The 21,925-nt window shown below is 36.7% G+C and overlaps 2 protein-coding genes across 2 annotated transcripts; one reads left to right on the top strand and one right to left on the bottom strand.

The window, feature by feature from the left end:
- Nucleotides 1-6: 6 nt before the first annotated feature.
- On the bottom strand, nt 7-3,920 carry LOC109063546 (leukotriene B4 receptor 1-like). Its single transcript, XM_042718641.1, has 5 exons — nt 3,873-3,920; nt 1,931-2,510; nt 981-1,181; nt 858-898; nt 7-771 (listed from the first exon to the last, which is right to left on the bottom strand). The coding sequence occupies exons 2-5, from the start codon at nt 2,486-2,488 to the stop codon at nt 564-566; spliced, it is 1,008 nt and encodes a 335-aa protein (XP_042574575.1). The 5' UTR covers nt 2,489-2,510; nt 3,873-3,920; the 3' UTR covers nt 7-563.
- A 3,348-nt stretch (nt 3,921-7,268) lies between these two features.
- LOC109063549 (nuclear factor of activated T-cells, cytoplasmic 4-like) lies at nt 7,269-19,802 on the top strand. The gene is made up of 13 exons (XM_042718640.1): nt 7,269-7,924; nt 10,427-10,578; nt 13,712-14,218; nt 14,342-14,517; nt 15,074-15,236; nt 15,751-15,851; nt 15,933-16,034; nt 16,115-16,302; nt 16,426-16,566; nt 17,019-17,074; nt 17,164-17,290; nt 18,147-18,827; nt 19,460-19,802. Exons 1-13 carry the CDS (start codon nt 7,789-7,791, stop codon nt 19,528-19,530), a joined length of 2,601 nt encoding a protein of 866 aa, XP_042574574.1. The 5' UTR covers nt 7,269-7,788; the 3' UTR covers nt 19,531-19,802.
- Nucleotides 19,803-21,925: the final 2,123 nt, after the last annotated feature.

Raw genomic sequence — 21,925 nt, 5'->3', positions numbered from 1 at the left:
TCCTTTTGTGACTACTTCAGTAGTTTCATGCATAAATTGAGTTTTAAACTGTTTTAGATATTTCCAACAAGACAGCCCATAAAGGTTTGACTCCTGCATGAGTTTGTACATTCAAAAGTGAATGCACAATACGACTAAAATACTTGTGATCATTTGCTGATGACAATTCCAATCCTGTAAATGTATGCACTGGTGTGTTTAAAGTATGTATGCAATCTTTATACAGATTTACAAGAGGCAATGCAAATATTTTATGTACACAATGCCAGTATGGATTTATTCCAATGAATGTGTAGTGGCCATGCAATCTTCAAAGGGGTGGTAATTCTGTATAAGCAGTTTGTAGACTTGAAGGCTGATTTAAAATGAAGGCAAGTTGCATATAACTAATTTATAATGGAGTTAAATCAAATTTAAAAGTACCAGGTCTTTAGGCTGCTTTCTCTCTAGATTACATTTTGACCTGTTCATTCCCTACAGGATCAGTCGCAATACAAACTGATGCCAAAGTATCTAATTTATTGTCCAAGATTCATTTTTATGTGTCTGTTCTCCAATGAGGTTTAGAGCCTGATGACATCTCTGTTCTGATGGTTTCTCCGTGCACCATAGTCCAGGACAGTGCCCTCAAAGAGTCTGGCTATGAATGCCAGGCCATCAGCTTTGATGTAGGAGCGTCCAGCAAAGGCATAGAGGACAGGATTGGCACAACTACTGATAAAAGCCAGAGCTGATGTAACAGCACGGCTGGACTTCCAGATGTTATCCAGTCTGGGGATAGACAGAGAAGGTGGTCACAATGGTTCTGTTGATTTGGTGAAATAACTGTGGACCACGCTTTAAAATCTTTAACTCACCTAGATTTGAGTGTTTTATCTGATGTAAGAGCTGCTGCCACCTGATCAGAAGACAAATGGTAATTCTTACATTTTGCTTAGGAAGATTTGGAAAGAAGAGAGATTGAAATAAAAACAACTTACTTGCACTATATTAACACAGTGGTAAGGAAGCCAAAAAATGAAGAACGTCACAATAATGGCTTGAATAAGGTTCTCACTCCGTATCCTTCTCTTGAACATGGTCTGTCTCAGGCGGCGAAGGATACACACATAACTGCTGACTATAATCACACATGGCATCAGGAAGCCCACCACTGTTTCAAGTGTGTATTGAAACACTGCCTGTTCATAAAAGACAGTTATGTATGAATTATGGAACTGTGTAAGAGATAAGCACAGTCAGCCGTTCATTATCAGAAAATAAACCGTTTGTATCGTTATAGGAATAGGCTGCTATTGAATATTATAGTACAGCAGGGATGTCCAATCCTGCTCCTGGAGAACCACTGTCCTGCAGAGTTTAGGTCAGAGTTTCAACTCTGCAGGACAGTTGCCCCCCCCCCCCCCCCCCAGGACTGAGTTTGGACACCCCTGTAGTACAGTAATATTAATAATAGTCCTCTGAAGCCATTTTCAATATAATTGATAACTGAACACAAGTTGGTGCCAATTAGTGGATCTAAGCCTTTTTGACTTAAAGTCCCCTAGCTTTCCAACACAATATTCAAAATCCCCTTATATACGCTATAATTATTACTTAAGTATATAATTATGATATTTTTAATAACAGAAACTGGGGCTGTCAGTATATTAATAATTATAAGCAATAAGACTATATTCTTTAATAAAACATTTTGCTATTAATAAAAATAATAATTACATTTTGGAAAAGGAATTTAAATGGTTAATAAAAATATATATTTTTAAAATACCTAAATTTATACCTTGATTTTTTTATTTATTTTTAAAAAAAGGTGGATTATATGAAACAAAGGCAAGTCTGTGGTATGATATGAGCGATATGAAGTATAATGCTGAGTAGTGTGATATACAGTGTTACTCTCAAGTATAAGTGGAGCAAAGACACTCACATTTGGATACCCATGAGGAGTTACACACACAATGTTTTCCGTCCCACTGTCTTTCTTCTCTATTTGTCTGAATATTACAGCAGGAAGTGCCAAAAGAAATACGACAATCCACAGGCCCCCAAGCACAAGTAATACTGTCCGTCTACGAGTGCAGGCAGTCAAGTATTTGGGCCACATCACTGCCACTAGTCTGTGTAGACTCATCAGCGTAATGATCATAATAGAAGCATACATGTTTGTATTGCACAAGTAAAAAAGCAGCTTGCACATGACCGTTCCAAAAATCCAGTTCTGCTCAGCTAGGTATATTATAAAGAAAATAGTCAGACACATCAGAAAACCGTCTGCACAAGCCAGGTTGAGGATGAGCAGGGTAGTGACAGAGCGTTTGCGGGCACGTGCCATGATGCTCCAGATAATGAAGAGGTTGCCAGGAACACCCAGGAGGAAGACGATGCTGAGGATGAGGGCCCCAAAGGCAACAGCGATAACGTTACTCACAGTACTGTTACTGTTTGTCACGTTCTCCAAGGAGCTGGTCCAATTGACTGATCCCATTATCAGGAAGGCGTCAGAAAAACTGGTGGAATCAGAAAGCAAATAACAAAGTTATTTGAAGCTGATGTAAAATGCTTTTATTTCCTTAACCTGAATGGATGAATGAATGAATGATATAATTTAATTTAATTTAATTTAATTTAATTTAATTTATTCAGTAGGGAACTCATGTCACCTGTTAATTTTTTTATATACTGAATCAAAAACTGCTACTTTTCACCGAAAGTAAAAAGAGAAAACAGGAGAAACTGATAGTAAATTTCACAAATAATTACAACGAAATGGTGAGTAACACATTAAGTTAAACATGACATATTGTCAAAGTACTGAAATGAAGAATGAAATAGTATTTTCTTGTAAAACATTCTCCAACAATATTACAACTTTGAAAAATCACTTTTACAGAGAACTTTCCTTTTATAATATTTCCTTCAGAGGAAATTAAAGTGTGAGCCAGTATGGGCTCTCAGCAACCACATAAATATTTCACCAGTAATCTCCCATCAGTGAAAAACAAAGAAAAACAACGTGCGACAACTTGCTGAGTGATCTTGATCTCAACTACTAGGAATGCCACTGCTGCTGTAATATCACTGATCACATCCTCACACTCACCCTCATCTGGAAAGAAACTAATTTTACTTCCAATTTTATTAAGATTATTGATCACACTTTATTTTAAAGTCCAATTTTTGCCAAAAAAAAAGAAAAAAACATTAACTAGGACTCTTGCCTCAATAAACTCCTAAATTGCTGCTTATTAATAGTTAGTAAGGTAGTTGTTAAGTTTAGGATTGGGGATGTATAGAATATGGTCATGCAGAATTTGCACTTTAAAAGTGCTAATAAACAGCCAATATGTTGATAATAGGCATGCTAATAAGCAACTAGTTAATAGTGAGAATTGGTCCCTATACTAAAGTGTTATCAGTTTATTTTATCACAGCAATTGTCAAGATTAAACATTAAATATTAAAGTTAAGTTAAAAGAACACAAATAAATCAAGGAATTGAAAGAAACAGATAAAGTATACTGAACCTTGAACAGGTTGTAGTGAATGAGTATTGTAATCAGTATGCAAAAAAATAAGATTGTCCAGTCTGCAATGCTTTCACAAAAGTCATCCCTGATGACGCACAATGCCGACCTCAGAGCCTCAAAGATGTTTGAAATTGAGAAACTGGACACAGTTCAATCAACAGAGAGTGATCACAGAGAGTGGGAGATGGGAAAAATGGGATGATTATGAGAAATAAGTGGAAAGACTGTCATGTATTTCTGTAAGAATGGGTTTATTAAAATTAGACAACTGGGAAATGATGAAAGAGACAGATAAAGGAACAAAAAAAAGAACAAAATCAAAGAGCGTTTCTTGTAACTCACCAATACACTTGATTAGATCCGAATGGCTGAACCCAATTCCCCCTCAATTTACCATACCAGCGCCGGCGCTGTGGTGGGGCATTCGAGGGCCGTGCCCCCCCCAGCGGTCATTGATGCCCCTCCTACAGGCCATGGCGTGGCCCAAAAAAAAAATCCCTTTTAGTTATTATTTTAATATTAAATGTTCAAACTGTAACTTAAATTAAATAAAATAAAAAGAATGGGGAAAATGCATAATTTTGGTTGTTCATGGCACGTTACTAGGCTTCGTCATGGTGAATGCTTATTGGTCGCCGAGTAAACTTGTTACATTTGATTTGCAGCACGCGTGCAAAATCCATTTCAAGTTGAAGAACAGTTTGTCCGTCTATATTATAGACAGTTGTTAGCAGCTAATTTTAAAAATGTCAAAAAAAAAAAAATTGGATTTACGAAAATGGTTTAGACCTTCGCAGCCTCGTCAATCAGCAGACTTAGATACTCCGGCCACGACCACCAGTACCACGGTCTATGAGAGCCGAGCTGGCGCTTCTTCTGCAAATGCTAGCTCCGGGCAACCGCCAAAAGATTTAATACGCAGACATTTGTGTGATGATGTCCAACTCGTTTTATGAAGAAAAAAAAAAAACCTTAAGTTTTCAGAAACATCTATACGAAAAAACTTTGTCTGATGGGGACATTTTTTTTTTGCCGGTTTTTTTTCAAAGCTTCAAACTGATTCAGTGTTTTATTTTTTGTCGTCGTAATTTGTTAATTTATTTAAGTATAAAAAATATATATTGCTATTTATTGTATGCCTATTTTATGTTTTTTATTTAGCCTATATTATATTTATATTATTATTTTCTGTCCTGTTCTGTTGTTTAGGCTATCTGTTCTGGGCCGGGTTTCCCGATAACGATGTAGCCTAGCCTATCTTAGCTCTTAAAAGCGCTCTCTACGTGCAAGGTTATAAACATTAGCCGCAATTCCTCGCGCGTTTCCCAAAAATGTAGGCTACTGAACTTGTAGAACGCGAGAATAGGCTACTACGTGCTACTTGAGTCGCTGTCCATTCGCAAAGTGCTGAACTAGGCTATACTAACCTTATATGGAATCGTATTCTTAACGTTTTAACTAACAATCGTCATCTGTTGTGTATTAGGAATCAAGACAGGTAAAAATAAAAAAATAAAAATTATACAATGACATTCTTGTAATAATAAAAAACTCCATAGTCACGGGAAGAAGGAGGCGGGAACCGGCGAACATTCAAATAAAACTTTAATAACCAAATAAAGATAAAACAGCGCGACAGCCCCTCACGGTCGACTGCCGCGCACAAACAAAAACCAAACACAAAATAAAGCCCAGGCCTGGTCCTCTCTCGTTCTTCACTGTCGTCATTCCTCTTTTGTATCCTCCCAATCTCCTCCGTGGGACTCGAGACCGGTGAGTGGAGCAGGTGTCGCTCATTTCCCAATCACTCCACCCGCCCCACTCGTCACAATTCTATATAGATAGATCATTGGAGCTAACATTCTAGGGTAGAATGTCATTCTATATAGATCATTGGAGCTAACTGACTCTTGCCGTATCCGGTCGGCAAAACAGCAAATTTCAGCGCTGTCTTCTGTTCCTCTTTTAGATAAAAAACCAAGTCTAAATCGTTCATTGTCATTCTATATACATCTTTCAGATTTAGGTCTGGATTTCCATGCTACTATGATGTTGCCAATGCGTCAAAAAATATTTATCAAACGACAGTGCCCCCCCGCCGATGATCCAATGCCCCTCCAGTAGATCTGCTCTGACGCCGACTCTGGTTCAGATTTTGATTAAAGATTACAAAGACAAACAATTTATTAACTTGCATGGATTAATTGTTTACATCAAGACTAGCAATGTGCCCTAGTAAAGTAAATAAAGTCAATTTTGATTTCATGCAGACTTTAAGCAAAGAGAACCATTTGGCCCGATAGCAGAAAAGCGGCTTTTGTCTTTTTACAGTATATAGTAAAAGAATGTCAGTGAATAGGGAATTTTATTTTCACACACAAACTCATTGCATGAGTCATGTCTATCAGTGTCCTTTATTAAAAATACACATTCTAACCATGCTCCAAATGGGAAAATACTGTTATATATGAGAACTTTCTGTGGGAGAGAGAGAGAGAGGGAGAGGGGGAGAAGAAAACTTAGCGTGAAAATCCACTTCCTTGTTTCTGACCTCTGGGTCGTTATTCAGTGACCTGTTTCCCATGAGTAACATAAGCTTCTCCAAACTCTCATGACTGGGTTCACCAAAGTGCGGTTTAATCATTGCTTTGCATGAAGTTTATAGTAACTCAGATTTGCATATATGTCATTGTGACGTGATTGGAGGCTGTGTGGGAACTAAACATACTAGCTATCTCTGTTGTCCACAGGATGGCAACATTCTCCCATAGATGTGCTTTTGGTCTAGCGTATATAAAGACAGCACGGATTGCTGCTGATGAGAAGCTCATGCATAACTGATATTTTTATAACTTGATGAAATGTGCTGCCTCATAATCAAGCCCTGTGCTTAAGACCATGAGATCCACTTTCAGAAAGGCTCATATTTTTATGTGTTCTATTCTCTTTCCAGAATTATGACTGTTCACGTCACTAAATTAAATGGGGATGTAATTCCAGCACTGATGAATGCCAGACGGATGCCTTTGTGAATCAACTTTATTGAGCAACAGGTGACATGGAAAGCTCACTTCCATGCATCAAACACGAGACTAGCTTTAAAATAAGACAAAAGATAATTATTGTGAGAACTGTCAGAGAGCAAGAGAAAGAGGGAGAGAGAGAGCATGTTTATTTAAGTTTTTCATCTCCCGTCTCAGACAGAGTGCAGACTACAGAGGATAATGAGAAACAGATCTTACAGGGGGAGGGAAAGGAGGGAGAACTGGGATAAAGAGTTGAGGAGAAGGAAGGGGAGGGACAAAGTAGAGGGAAAGTATGATGGGAAGAGAGAGAGAGAGGGAATGACTGTCTGTCGTTATGGCGTCACGGATGGATCAGCCTTCAGCATCAGTGTCTTGTCTGAAACAAAAATAGCCACTGTGTTAAGCATGTGGAAAACGAATGAAATATGATTTTCTCAGAACCTGTTTGCCAGACAGGGCTTTCACTGGTGCCTGTCCAGGGAATTCTCTGTTGGACAGAAGATAAAGATTCTGCTTTAAAAAATGTGTGTTGGAATAGATTCTTGTGGGTATCATAAAGTTATAGGCCTACTTCACTCTAAAATATGTAGTTGTGCTCTCTGGCCAATCAACACACTTTGCAGCAAAAGCGAGCATGCAAAGCTAAGAAAGAGGGGGTCTGTTGATTGACAGGTCAGACAGCCAATAGGGAGAGAGTAACGGTACTGAAGAACCCGCCCAAAGGCAATTAAGGGTGAAGAACGAAAAAGAACTTGATATAACTTTTTTTGTTCTATGGCGGTGGAGGAGTTATGGTATGAATGCAAATTCAACTGATATTTGTTACTGAACGTGAACGTATGTGGGACTTGAGGCTGTGAAAGTGGCCGGTTCTGAACGATGGAAGTTCGTGAGATGAAGTTATAATAACCGACTGTCACGGAAATCGCAGGCGAATCTACTGGGAAGAAAAAAAGTTAAAGAAAGAGATGAGCAGCTGATAAACTGCAAGAGCGATGCGGAGATAAGAAAATGACCCATGCAACTGTGATACTTAAGCTTGACGATAACTTTTAATTCTTAAGTGTAATAAAAGGAAGGCGCACGAAGGAGAAAAGCGGATCGTGCACGGTGACATTCTGGAAAAGCTGTATGACTCCCATGAGTTTGAAACGGAGCCGAAACTGAGAAGTGAGAGAGGGCCAGTGGTATATCTGTAGCCGGTCTCGGTCGTACTTTTCTCGGAGGGAGAGATGGGGGCCGCGCCGGGCTCGGGATGGGAGGAGGGAGAGTTCGAGTTCAAGCTCGTGTTTGAGGAGGATCCGCCGCGCCAGAGCCGCTGCGGCCCAGAACACACCGACAGCGGCCAGACGCGCCGTGAGCCAGCCGGTACGAGCGGAAAGAGTGGCGAGGCTATACATACTGGGATGTATAGCCTGGGATAACAAATAAATTATCACTGTGGTCCCCTTGAGCAGTCGGTTTGCTTTAGGGCGCTGCATTTATAAAAAGTAGCTTTGGATAAATAATTTGCTTTTCATAAATTATATCAGAATCCTATAAAATATGCACATTATAAATTAATATAAATATATTTTACAAGTATGTAATAAATTGGTCAACGACTGGTCGGGTTTTCCCCCCCATGCGATTCAGACAAAAAGCAACTTTTTCAGTTTCTGAATTAAAAGTAATTTTTAAGATTTTTTTAAGCTACCAGATTTTGGATCATTATTATAATTTCTTTAAAGTGTGCAGTTAAGCAATTTTGCTTTAAAATATTATTAACAAAAAAAAAAAACTTATCTCGCAAATCTGCAATTGAAGCCATTTTGTTGTCACGTGACTAAAAAACTATAACCAGAAAGGACATTCCTGGTGTGTCTAGATTATTAAGTTGATTTAAAAATTACACATTTTTACCTTTAATAATAAGGAATGATTTTTGAGAGGACACCTCTCTATATTATTTTTTTTTACATTGACAAATATGTTTGAATTATTATTAAAACAGTAAGTTGTGGACACTAGTTTATTTAAGGTGGAAAGAAAATATTTGAGTATTATTTGCCTGATGATAGCTACACCATTTGGTGTTTTTGTTGTTATTAGATTTTTGTAGACATGTTTAAAAAAATATATGAAATCCAAAGAAGTTGACCTTGTGTTTTGAGCTTGCTTTTTGAAGGATTTCATCTTTTATCTCATCTTGGACATCCCTCTTATATCTGTATTTTTGGCTCATTGGCAGTACAGTGTGCATGCTTTAGGAGACTTTGAATGTATTTACTTTGAATGTCTAAAGAGGCACAATTTTTAATGTCTCTAAGGAATGCTTACATGTTCATGTAGTCTGACTCACTGCCCATGTAACTAAGGTTTATCCGCTGAAGTGTGCGTGTGTTTATGGGTAAGTGTGGAGCACAGCGCAATGTGTTTTTAATCAGCTGTGCGTGTGAGCAAAGTTAACAGCTGCCATCTGGACCCGGACCCTCAATCTCTGTTTACTGAGCATGCATTTGGATACCTCCCTCCAATATTCCCTCCGTTTCTCTGCCCTGTTTCCCCTCCTGGCACACATTCTGTTGTATACCCACCCTCCGCCTTCTTTCTGGTGTGAAGTTGTAGAAACATGCACTTCAGCTTTCTGTCCACACTGCATCACTTTGCCGCACTTTGCTTTACCACAAGTGCTTTCCTCAGATGTTTACTATGTTCTTAAGTGGTGCCATACTTAATTATTTGCTTACTTGTGACCTTTATCATATCAACAAATTTAGGAGTTAGAACTTGCTGTGTAGGTCCAGAACTACTTTAGAATTGCCCTTCAAACATATACCATGGTACCATAGTTTACCACAACAATAGAGCGGTGCAAACGTGGGCCTTTTCCAGTGAAGCGTTGATTTTAAAGTAGCTTTTATAATATCTGTAAAATTCTATCAGCTAAATATTGTAACTCACCGTAAGAAATGTATTAACTCATTGTATTAATTAAATGAATAATTAACAAAATAAATTATGTTTCATGAATATATTTTAGGTTAAAATGTTATTGTAATTAAAATTATAATTAGTGCTGTCAAATGATTAATCGCATCTAAAATAAAAGTTTTTGTTTGCATAATATATGTTTGTGTTATTTGTGTATATGTATTATGTATATATAAATATGTAATATATATTTTTAAAATATTTACCTGTATTTACATGTCTATATTTATATTCATATAATTTATATTATAAATAAATATAATTAATCTATAAAAATGACATTTTTCTGAAATGTATACGTGCATGTGTGTATTTATATACATAATAAATATACACAGTACACACATATGCAAACAATAACTTATTTTGTATGAGATTAATCGTTTGACTGCACTAATAATTTTTTTTTTTTCATTAAAATGTGCATATTTGGTATTAGAGCAAGAAGGAATGTGAAGCAAATGAGTGAGCTAATGAAAAAAGGTTAATAAAATAAGAATAAAAATGAAATAAATTTGCTGTATTTTTGTTAATATGTTTAGAGTTACCCCAGGTTTTTTTGTAGAAACATTAACTAAAGAACCTAGCATTTTTGAGGAAACTGTCATTGCTATGCTAATGTATTGGTGTGGCAGATTGTAGTTTTGAGAATTGAGATTTCAGAAATCACCCCACTTGGAAAACCGTGTGGATGTTTTCTGAGGTAAACAAGTCTGCGTGTATTTGTGGAAATAATAAATGACGTCTCCACAAAGGTTTCCCTGTGTTTGTTATGATTTTCCAATGAGAGGCCTTGTGTCTCATGTTTCAGCAATTGTTTATCCCATATGCATATGCTTACAACTTGGAAAGCTTGGAATTTGCAATGTAAAATAATCTTTTTTTTTTTTTTCACAGATACCCACTTGACTTCCGCACAGGCTGGCCAACCTGTGGGTATCCCTCCGTCAGCCGGTCGCAGGGCTGGGATGCATTCCCCACCCCCCAGACGGGCCTTCGTCAGGGAGTTCAGTGGGACTTTTGAGAGCCTGCCAGCAAGATCAATACAGGTGGGAGGCACATTTGACTAAATTGTAGATTTCTAGAACATCCTGATACAAAGATCATGTTACACATTGTGATTAAATCTGGTAAAACACAATTTTTCTCAGTCGAATTTACACTTTTCTCCAGTGCGGTGTACTTGTTCTCAAAACAATTAGCACAGCCATCCAAATACAAAATTATCTTAACCAAACAATTTTTTCTAGTATTGCATTTATTAAAAGTAAATATTGACATCAAATCTATAGGTGTGTTCTCTATTGATTTTATAACACATTCAGAAGTAGATGGACAAATATGCTAATGAAAATTCAACAGGGAGTTTTGTTTTATATATTTTGTGTATATCTAAACAAAATAAAAATTGTTATCCAACACCTGCTGTCACCCATGAGAAAAAAACAATTGCCCCTTTAAACTTCAAAGCTGTCCATGCCACCTTTAGCAGCAAGAATAGCACCTTTAGTGCTCCTGTAGCTCAAGTGGTAGAGCATTGCGTTACCAAGCGCAAGGTTGGGGGTTCGATTCCCCGGGAACACATGATAGGTAAAAATTGATAGCCTGAATGCACTGTAAATCGCTTTGGATAAAAGCGACTGCTAAATGCATAATTTAAATTTAAGAAACTTTTCTGAAAACTAAAGATCAGTCTTTTACAGCACAGTGGTGGATATATATACAATATATAACTTTTTTAGCTGGTGAAAATACAAGTGTTCTAATAATTTTGGCCACCACTATATATACACGTTTGTGTGTGTGTGTGTGTGTGTGTGTGTGTGTGTGTGTGTGTGTGTGTGTGTGTGTGTGTGTGTGTGTGCTTGCTGTATATATGAATTATCCAGAATTATTGATCTTGCCTTTCATTTGCATCTGGAAGAGAATTTCATTGCGTTTTATCTAGACTACATATTGGCTGCGCTTGCATCTTAGGAGAAAAAATGTAAGAAGTTTGAATCCATACTTGACAAGCTTCTGTCTCAGCATCTACAAAGGCCTCTTCCTTTGTGGCTGGTGGTGTTGTTCTGGACCACCATGTCAACAATGATCCTGTTCCATTCAGAATAATCTTGATTGTCCATCTAAATGATCTCGAACTTAAATTCTGAAAAATGTTTGGACATTTACAGTCAATAACAGAAGTTGTCCCAGAAGGACTAAAAATCTGTACTATCAACAATTATAGTAAACCTCCTCTCTAGTCATCTCTTCTCCTCTTTTCACACATCCTCCTCTCTGCTCATCTCTTTTTACCTGTTACACTTTTCATCTTCTCTCTCATTACACCCCTTTCTCTACCCACTCCACCGCCTTATAGACGTACACCTCTTTCTTTACCCCCCCCTCATTTTTATTTTATTTGTACTTTCATATTCATTTTCTTGCGCTTTATTCATTCTTGCGCTTTGTATACTTTCCCTTTTATTATTACTCTGAAGCAAGTGTGATAAATGTGTAAACGATTAGGAAAACTGCATTTCTTGTGTTGAGTGTATGATTAACCGAATAACGTCAGTTATATACACCATGTTCATTTGATAGAATGACAAATTACAGAGGTTTTTTTTTTTGTTACGTTTGGACAAATGGTGCATAAAAGTTTGTGATTTGTGTAAAATGTTTTTTTTTTTTTAGATATTTTAAACTATTGGTTGGTTGTATTAACTATTGTGAAAACGTTTCAGAGTTTTGTGCACATTGTTTTGAGAAAATAATTAGCATGATTTGTAATTTTTATGAAATGAATGAAAACGTTCAATCTGTTTAGGACAGTTATAAAGTGTTCAGGTCACTGTGTTAACTGTTTTGAGAACAGTGACCTGAGTTTGGAGAAATGTGTCAAATCAGTTGAGAAAATCCAGAGGTCTGGTTTTAATTTCAGGAGTTCGTTTTTGTTGCCCAGTAATGTTTATTGTGAACAGAATCGGTTGCCATGAGCTGTTGTGCATATTTTGTTTTGGCAAATAAGGGCTGCACATAAACGTTAGAGTTCAATTAAATTTAAGTATCCTTTAGCATTTAAAGTCAACCAAAATCAAACCAAAAGTGAGCATATTTATTTAATATGTGTTTTTGGCCATATAGTGCATCATTCATCTGTAAATTATTCCAAAGAAAAACGTGATTGTCTTTGTAATCTCATTGTGAAAGTTAAGATCAAGTCCTTTCTCTTTGAATGTCTCACTTCAAAAATAAAAAATAAAAAAATAAAAAAGAATATAGAATATAATCATTAAAAATTAAAAAATATAATGACTTTCTATGGAAAAAGTATTTGGAAAAAAGAAATGCAAGCCTATTGCCGAGTGATATGAAAAGTTACAATTATTATTTATTTTTTAAATAAATAAATTTTATTTATTAAAATAATGAGTACATTTAAAACAGTTATTGCAAAAGATGTGTGACTTTTTATTGACGTTCATGCTTTAGAGACAGCATAAATGCAATCCCATAATCACAAATATTTATTAATAAAATTAAAAATGTCATAATGGCATGTAAGTGAGTTAATATTCTTAATTCTATAAAAACTTTCACTTCTGAGAAGAAAAGTCTGATTAACTGATATTACACTACACATTGTCAAATGAGCAGTATTGTTAACTAAAACTTTTAAAAATAATTAACATTAATTTAAATAAAGCAGAAATAAAAAAATATAAACATTAGATGAAGAACCTGAACCTAAAAAAATTATGAAAATAAAAAAGATTTTCTTTTTTTATAGATAAATGTAAACTAATAAAAATGAAAAAAGCATATAACAGAGTGATTAAAACTTAAACTAAAATTAGAATTAAAAATAAAAGCTAATTGTAAATATTAATAGATTCTATAATATTAATAGATAATATAATATTGTCAGCATTCAGATTACACTGTGATGCTTTTTTTGATTCACTAAAAACACTGACCAACTAACTGACAAGAGTTTCTTTAAGCTGTCAAAATGCAATGATTGTGCTGTCTGGTTTTAATTCACTAAAGAACTGTCTGAAAAGAATCTTTCATTCATAAAAAAACTGCTGCATGTTTCAGTCATGCTGCAGTGCTGCTGTAATAGTTCAATGATATCACAATTATTTTCTTTTTCAGCCCACAGTGATATCACACACTTTTCTTTTTCTCTTCTAGGTATCAGAGTCTAGAGTGCTTGAGTGCCCCAGCATCCAGATCACCACTATCTCACCTGAAGATGACTCAGGTCCAGCAGGGGGAAGTTACTGGGATGGCGGGAGTGGCTGGGACAGGGAGCGCCTATACCTGCCCCTGCTGGACTCTTACCGTGACGTCATGACTGGGGCAGGTTCCCTCAGTCCCAGCCCCAGCCCTGCTTCCAGTTCCTCATCTCGTGGATGGCTGAGTCCAGCTTCCAGCTGTGATTCTCTCCTGGTGGAAGAGGATGAGCTCAATGAAGCTGCTGCCCACTTCTGCCTATCGCCCTCTTCGCGCCCCACGTCTCCTGGGGGCAAAAAGCGCAGGAACTCCCCACTGGCCTCCCCCAGCACCTCACGCAGAAGCAGCTACTCCGAGGATCTCTCTTCCCTCCCGGACATGGGAGAAACCTCGGCTCAGTCTCAGGCTCCAGCAAGCTGTGAGCTCAACATCCCACAGAAGACCAGGAAGACCTCTCTGGAACAGGTGATCGTTTTGAAATATGGCTGTTAAACTCATTGATGGTCCATTATTGGTAATCAAATGAAGAATTCATTCTTATTCTGTTATATGACCATCTTGGTGTGTTTATGGGTGTGCACAATCAAGATGTCATCAAGAGACATCGAACCAGAGCTGACCCCTATTCAGACCTCTCCCTGCCCCCTCCCAGAGGTTGCTCAGCTGAGAAGGGAGCCCCCCACAATAGGGATGGACTACCTGTCTGTGCCTCCTGCTCTGGGCTGGGGCAGAACCAGGGCCAGCGCTCACAGTCCTCTCTTTAGGTTTGCACACAACTTCTTATTTCATAATGTGAATTATGCACTGAATAATGCCTAACTATTAAAACAGCAGGAAAATAATATGCGCAAAAGAATGCAAAAATTTCAAGAGCAGTATGATACATACTCATATGAGTTAATATGACCTCATTACACTTTTAATTAATTAAATAAAGTTAAAATGTATTCATTTAAACTTTAAATATATGTGTGCTTTAAATTTACTATATATGTGTGTGTGTGTGTGTGTGTGTGTGTGTGTGTGAGTGTGTGTGTGTATATAAACTAATTATTTGATAAGGCTGTCAAAAGTTGTGACATTTTTACAGAAAACAACCATTTTTATTTCCAAGATGATCTTTTCTGAATTAAACATGCAGTATTCTGAGGTCATGTGATAAAAATGTAGCATACTACAGTTTGAAACACTAATAGTGGAACGAAGCATGCTGTTTTGCTCACTAAACTATTTTAGTTTTAGATTCTGATTTAAATCAGATTAATGTTGATCTTTGATTTCTAACCTCACATTGTCTCTGCTTCCTTAATCCTGCTCCAGATCTAATGCACTGCCGCCACTTGACTGGCCGCTGCCTTCACAGTTTGACCAGTATGAACTGCGCATAGAGGTACAGCCCAGACCACACCATCGCGCGCATTATGAAACTGAAGGAAGTCGAGGAGCTGTAAAGGCATCACCTGGAGGCCATCCAGTAGTGAAGGTGATGCTCATAAGCTAGTGTATAATGTACAGTCCTGTACAGTAGGTGCTGTTACTGTAATTGACCCTCTGTAAAGACCAGCCCCCGTTAGTTACTCTTGCTATATCCGAAAAGCCGTGGCTCTCTCATGTTCTTACACAGTGGAAAATACATCACGCAACAAAAAGGAAACTGACAACGTGCTGACAGACAAGATAGAGCAGGTTATGTTCGTTATGAAACAAAATCTCAGCTTTCACATTTTGTAAGATATTCGATTCAAGGTCAATTGTGTGACTTGCTGTATTACTTATATTCATGAATTTGTGAATCTATAGTAAAATAAATAATATTTGAAAAATATGTCAAATAAATAAATCAGAACAAAAGGCATGATCTCTGTGGACTTTCACATATTTGGAAACAGCCACTATTAGAAAAGAGAAATGAGAAAACACTGAAATGACTTCAAGTAAAATAATTTCTTTAACTGAATTGATGTTCATTTTTTGCTTTTTTTCTCTCTGTTGTCCAGCTGGTGGGTTACACTGAAAGGCAGCCGCTCTCCTTACAGGTGTTTGTAGGAACTGCTGATGACAGATCAATACGTCCTCATCCTTTCTATCAAATACACAGGTAAAATTCGCATGAGTTTTCAAAGTATTAAACAAAAGGTAGATCCGTGGCTTCACATGAGAAATACTTCTCTCCACACAGAGTAACAGGGAAGATGGTAGGCACGGCTAGTCAGGAGAGCATCCAGGCTGGCACTAAACTCCTGGACATCCCACTCAACCCAGAGAACAGCATGACTGCCCTGTAAGACTCCTGAGACCTGACTGTTTGTCGTAGACACCCCAGTAAGTGATCATACGTTAATTCCTGTGTCTCCCTCTCAGCATTGACTGTGCAGGTATTCTAAAGCTGAGGAACTCTGACATTGAACTCCGGAAAGGAGAGACAGATGTAGGGAGAAAGAACACTCGAGTGCGTTTGGTGTTCCGCACACACCTTCCTCTGTCTCCACCCATCGTCCCTCCAGGACGAATCTTAGCCCTGCAGGTGGCCTCTTTACCCATTGAATGCTGTGAGTGTGGCAAATCACAATTATGCCTGCTTAACTACAGCTCCTATGTGTAATTTTTCTCTTTTTCGTGTTTTATACACTTGTGATCGACACTCAAATTTAATCTTAAATTTCTGCCTGCAGCACAGCGCTCTGCACAGGAACTTCCTGTAGTGGAGTCTATCAGTCTTACTTCCTGTTCAACAGAGGGAGGCGAGGAACTACTTCTAGGTGGGACCAACTTTCTACCCAACTCCAGAGTTTTCTTTATGGAGAGAGGATCAGGTATCGTAGCAGGCCTACATTTATGCACAATACCAGAAAAGCTGTTCTTTTGAACTTTCTATTCCTCAAGGAGTCAAGGAGAAATAGTGCAACTGTTTTCAACATTGATAATATTAAGAAATTTTTCTTGAGTACTAAACCAGCATATTAGAATCATTTCTGAAGGATCTGGAGTAATGGCTAAAGTAAATTCACCTTTACCATCACAGGAATAAATTACTGTACATTTAAAAATATATTAAAATGGAAAATAGTTATTTCAATAAATGTAATAATGTTTCACAATATTAAAGTTTTTTGTGTGTATTTACTGTATTTTTTATAAAAATTAGAATAAGAGACTTCTTTCAAAAACATTAAAAAAATTTGGGGAAATGTAGTGCAAAGGAAGGAATTGAGATTATATCACAGAACCGGTGTTGTATGTTGTATTTATTACTTATTTTTTCTAGATGGCAAAGTCCAGTGGGAGGAGGAGGCACATGTGGACAGGGACAAAAGCAATGAGGTAACCATAAACCATATCTATGAAAACGTTCACTGTGTGTAACTTGAAAATTAATAAACTAATTATGTCTGTACTTTCTTATGGTGCAGAATTTGCTGTGTGTACGAGTGCCAGCCTATAACGATCTTTCACTGAACCACCCAGTGTCTGTCTGCCTGTACGTGTCCAATGGGAAGAGGAAGAGGAGCAGCACGCACTGCTTTAAATATCTGCCCAGTGAGTGTTACACAGATGGTCATTAGCTATGCTTTATGTGGCAGAATCCCTCTGCACATGGTATTTATCTGTGCTGTTGACAAGAAATGCAAAATATGTCTTTTGCATGTTGTGTGTAATAAAGAACAGATTCTCTTTCATAATCTAAAGGCACTTTCAGCCCAAGCATCATATGCTACTTTGATCGCCAATAAAATGTTCCATATAGCATCACAGAAGAGTAGTTTGTCTTTTAATAAATTATTTTTATTCTTTAAGGATGTATTAAATTGATCAAAAGTAAAAGTAAAGATGTATAATATTACACAAGATTTCTATTTCAAATCAATGCAGTTCTTTTGAACTTTCTGTTCATCAAAGAATCCAGAAAAAAATGTCAGTTTCTACATAAGTATTAAACAGCTGAACTGTTTTCAATGTTGATAAAAATAAGAAATGTTTCTTGAGCACCGAAGCATCATAATAGAACAATTTCTAAAGGAACACACTGAAGACGTTATTAAAATGTCTATTAAAATAAAAACAGTTCTTTTAAATTGTAATAATATTTGACAATATTTTGTTAGTTTTCACTGTATTTACTTTCATAAAATAAATGCAGCCCTGATGAGCATAAGAGATTATTTTAAATTTATTTAAAAATCTTATCGATCCCAGACTTTTGAATGGTAATGTAATAATTATTAAAAAAAAATAATATTACATATAATTAAATATAAATCTATGAATTAAAATAATTTAAAATTTCATATTAGGTAATATATCTTGTTACATTTCATATTAAGTGTATACAATATGATTATTTTCATGTCATGGTACATCTGTGATGTTAAGTCGTACATCTTACATTTTCTAGTCATGTTTAAAGAAGAAGATCCGCTGCTGTCCCGTCCCTCCATCTTGCCCCTGGAAGGGGTGACGCTTTGCCCCATGGGGAGCGGCAGCACTGTCGACATGAGGTCAGACCTATCCGCAGATGACAGAAGCATGTCTTTCCATGACATGTACTCGTACTCATCGCATGGCTACCAGGAGGACTACTGCCGCAAACCGGAGGTCCCCGAGGACGGTGGAGGTCGAGGTGCCCTGACCGAAAGGCATCCCAGCTTTGAGAGCCTGGAGCTGGGCTTCACGGAGCTTCTTCCTCCCATGTACCCAAGATCCTCTCAACCTCTTTCCCCCTCCCCGTCTCCCTCTCCATGGCTTGACTCTCCCTATCTTTCCTCCTCACCTTCTCCCTCACACTCTTGCTCTTTGAGCCCATTCCCTGCAAGCAGTCCCATCTCCACCTCGCCCCTTCCTCCACTCTCTCACTCCCCATATCCTCACTGTCCTTGCCCCCAAGAGATGTGCTCCTCGCCTCCATCAAACACTAGCCACTATCAGGACCTGTACCCTGTACCTCCGTACGGCCAGTATGAGAGCTGGGAGCACCAGATGCGTCCCTCTGAAAGAGACACAGGCCCTGGTCTGAAGCTGGAGGGACCCCCAGACTTCTCGGGCCCCACACCCATGCAGCATATCACACTAGAGGAAGGTGGGTATGATTGACTGTATATGTTATGCACCAACATTAAAATTCTGAATGATAAGCCAATAATTATTTTCATGTTATGGCCGATAACCAATAAATTGCTCATATTAAAATTATGTGCTAGATTGTTTTGAAAAAAAAAAAAAAGTTTTTGAAAATAATTTTTTTTTTTTTAATTATAAAAATTATTTATGTTACAGAAAATGTTTTTCAAATCTATTCATCAGAGAATAAGAGTTATTTTAAATTATAATAATATTTTACTATATTACAGTTTTTACAGTATTTTTGATCAAATAAATACAACCTTGGTGAGCATGAGAGACTTTTTTTTTAAAAAAACATAAAAAATCTTACTGACTCCAAAACTTTTGACTGGTAGTATAATAATATAAAATAATTATTTAATATTATATATAATTATTTTGCCTAAAAAGTAACAAATAAAATTATTTGAAATGCTACAAGTGAATTTAGGCATCTCAACATTATAATGCGTGGTATGAAAATGGATTTTCAATGTGAGATTTGCTAAAGAATTTAGTTTTTGTGTGTGAACTATTCCTTTAACTAGAGTCTTACTGATCTGTATCAATCAATTAAATTATTTCTACCGCAATTTCTCATTCCCACAGTGACTGAATTCATTGGAGAGGATATAAGATCCTTTCAGATGGGGTCACACATGGATAGTCGACCTGGATGACAACATCCTCTCAGTAATAGTTCAGTGATAATCAGTGTATAGTTAATATCATATCAACATGTTATGTATAATTTTTATTTGAATTATGGTATATTGCTAAAATATGGCAATAATAATAAAGACTGTGCTACTTAAATGGTAAATCTGTGGTAAAACAGAAGGCAGGCATACAGTTGTATGTAAGTATGTAACTGTTCCTACTTCCTGAATGCATATTTGAAAGGAACTAATGTTTTTAATCTGTATGCAAAATAAATTATCATTATATTATTTCTATGTTTTGATCCACTAATATGTGCATTTATGGGGGTAATTGGTCATTTATTGAACAGGTAATATAATCTAAAACCGCATGCTCTTCCTCATTCCCTCTTTTATCTGAGAAACTGACTTCATTTTTGACTTAACTTCTGTTTGTGGGATCACTTAACATGTCCTTTGTACACAGTGTCTAAATAGTTTAAATGTGACTTCACCCCTTTTCCCACGCAGGAAATATTACAGCCCTTTCAGACATCTAAACATCTGTAAAGGCAGAATATAAGAACGTTTTCTAATAATTAAATGCAGGTTATTATCACAAAGTGAATTGTCAGAAAACAATGTGGACATGTTGTGAGTGACTAGTTTAGCTATTAAGTGGTTGGTTGACAAGTGTAAATGAAGTGGTATACTTGCCTATTTGGACGACCTGGGGATCTCTGCCCTCTACTGGAAAGTGTGTGTTTCCCCTTTTTTTTTTTTTTTTTTTTTAATACATAAAGGACCAACAACAATACTTGTTGCTTATTCCATTCCAATCATAAAAAAGCAAGCTATACGGTTGCGGCACCTCGATACAGTGACTGAATGAAGGTAAGTACGAGATACTCGATTAGCCTACTCGTGAAACATTATTTACAAGCATTTTAAAGCTATACATACATTATATTGCCATGTGCAATGGTATTTTTGTGTGTTCTGACACAAGAACCGTCTACGACGTGAGTGTCTTCTCATAAAGTCTTGTAAAATACATTTAGTCCCATGACATCTTATTACGCCATTTAGATGCTTAACAGTGGCCAAGTTTACTCTTGTTTCGGTAAGAGAGGGCAATGGATGAGGTAAGTCAGGAACATTTCATTTACAGAAGTTGTAAAGCGTTCAGGCATGGGACTGTTCAAATGAGAGCTGGACTAAATGAGCTTGATTTAGTTAAACAAAAGATTTATCAAAAATATAAGCCGGCATTCAATTAAACCTGACCTTTAAAAATCTGGATTTAATAACCCCAAGTTGTAGCTGACAAGCAAATAGTTTCATCTCAGTTGTAAATCAGTGTAATTAATCTAAATCACCTCAGTAACTATGTGAAAATATGTCTTGTGGGAATGTTGTGTTGTTTCCAAAATAAGCAGGACTGCATCTTGGTGCACTGCCAAAAAGCAGCGTATTTTAAGCCTGAACTGGCGCTGGTAGTGTAACATGGTTTGAAACCACATTGGTGAGGTTATAAGCTATGTATGGACACGGATCTGTTCCTCAGAGTAGTCGCTCATGGTTATCCCAGACATAATTAATTCAGTCTATCAGTGCCATCTCTTATGATCTTTGATAAACTAGTACATTACATTTACATGTTCATTCATAGCATATTATTTATTAAAAAATATGAAAAATAACTGTTCAATCACAAAGTCTTTCATCCAGACTCCTAACAGTTCCTTTCTCTGTAGTCCACTTATTTTGGCACTCTAACCACGCAAAAGTGATTAATTAAATGATTAGTTAATGTATTACAGTCATTTTTAAACAGTTTAGCTCATAGTTCACGTTTTTATTTTTTGATCATCTGGTACTCCACTGTACCTTCAGAGGAAAAGCAATAATGAAACTTCTAGAGAAATACGTTCTGACAGTACGTATTTAATAGTTATATAGTTGCCTTTCCTTTGAAGGCTTGCTTATAACACTTTTAGCCACCAGAGGTCGCTCTTTCTTTTATTTTGTCCTCACCATTTATTTGTTACAAAAGGAGATGTCATCAAATACCAAAGGATAGACTCTAGCACGGGAAGAATGAGGTTGTCTCTTAAAGGCAAATATATTGGTAAACAATGTATTTTATTTGGATCGTTACAGTTTTTTCAGAGCTGACAGAGAATGAAAGTGTAAAGGGCATTCACACAATATTAACCCCAAGGGACATTCTACAGACACAAATAACAACAATTGACCGTGTGTGTAGTTTGAATGGAAAGAGATTATCAAAGATATAAATGAGTCAGGACTGTTTGGCTGACTGAAAAAAACACTATATATTAGAGATTTTATTTTTATTGTTAGAGATTTTCAGTTAATTTGTGGCTAGATATAAGCCTATAAATAAATACACACACACACACACACACAA

Source organism: Cyprinus carpio, chromosome B2 (assembly GCF_018340385.1).
Source record: "Cyprinus carpio isolate SPL01 chromosome B2, ASM1834038v1, whole genome shotgun sequence".
Taxonomy (NCBI): Eukaryota; Metazoa; Chordata; class Actinopteri; order Cypriniformes; family Cyprinidae; genus Cyprinus; species Cyprinus carpio.
The sequence above is the reverse complement of the archived record's forward strand: the minus strand, read 5'-3'. Positions and strand labels throughout refer to the sequence as shown.

Bases quoted from the DNA above. Each gene is read 5' to 3' on its own strand.
- LOC109063546 (XM_042718641.1), bottom strand. From the start codon at position 2,488: ATGGGATCAGTCAATTGGACCAGCTCCTTGGAGAACGTGACAAACAGT. The intron at 1,182-1,930 runs GTGAGTGTCTTT...TTTTATGAACAG, and splicing joins CTCCTCATGGGTATCCAAAT to GCAGTGTTTCAATACACACT. The intron at 899-980 runs GTAAGTTGTTTT...TCTTCTGATCAG, and splicing joins ACTGTGTTAATATAGTGCAA to GTGGCAGCAGCTCTTACATC.
- LOC109063549 (XM_042718640.1), top strand. From the start codon at position 7,789: ATGGGGGCCGCGCCGGGCTCGGGATGGGAGGAGGGAGAGTTCGAGTTC. The intron at 15,852-15,932 runs GTAAAATTCGCA...CTCTCCACACAG, and splicing joins CCTTTCTATCAAATACACAG to AGTAACAGGGAAGATGGTAG. The intron at 18,828-19,459 runs GTGGGTATGATT...TCATTCCCACAG, and splicing joins GCATATCACACTAGAGGAAG to TGACTGAATTCATTGGAGAG.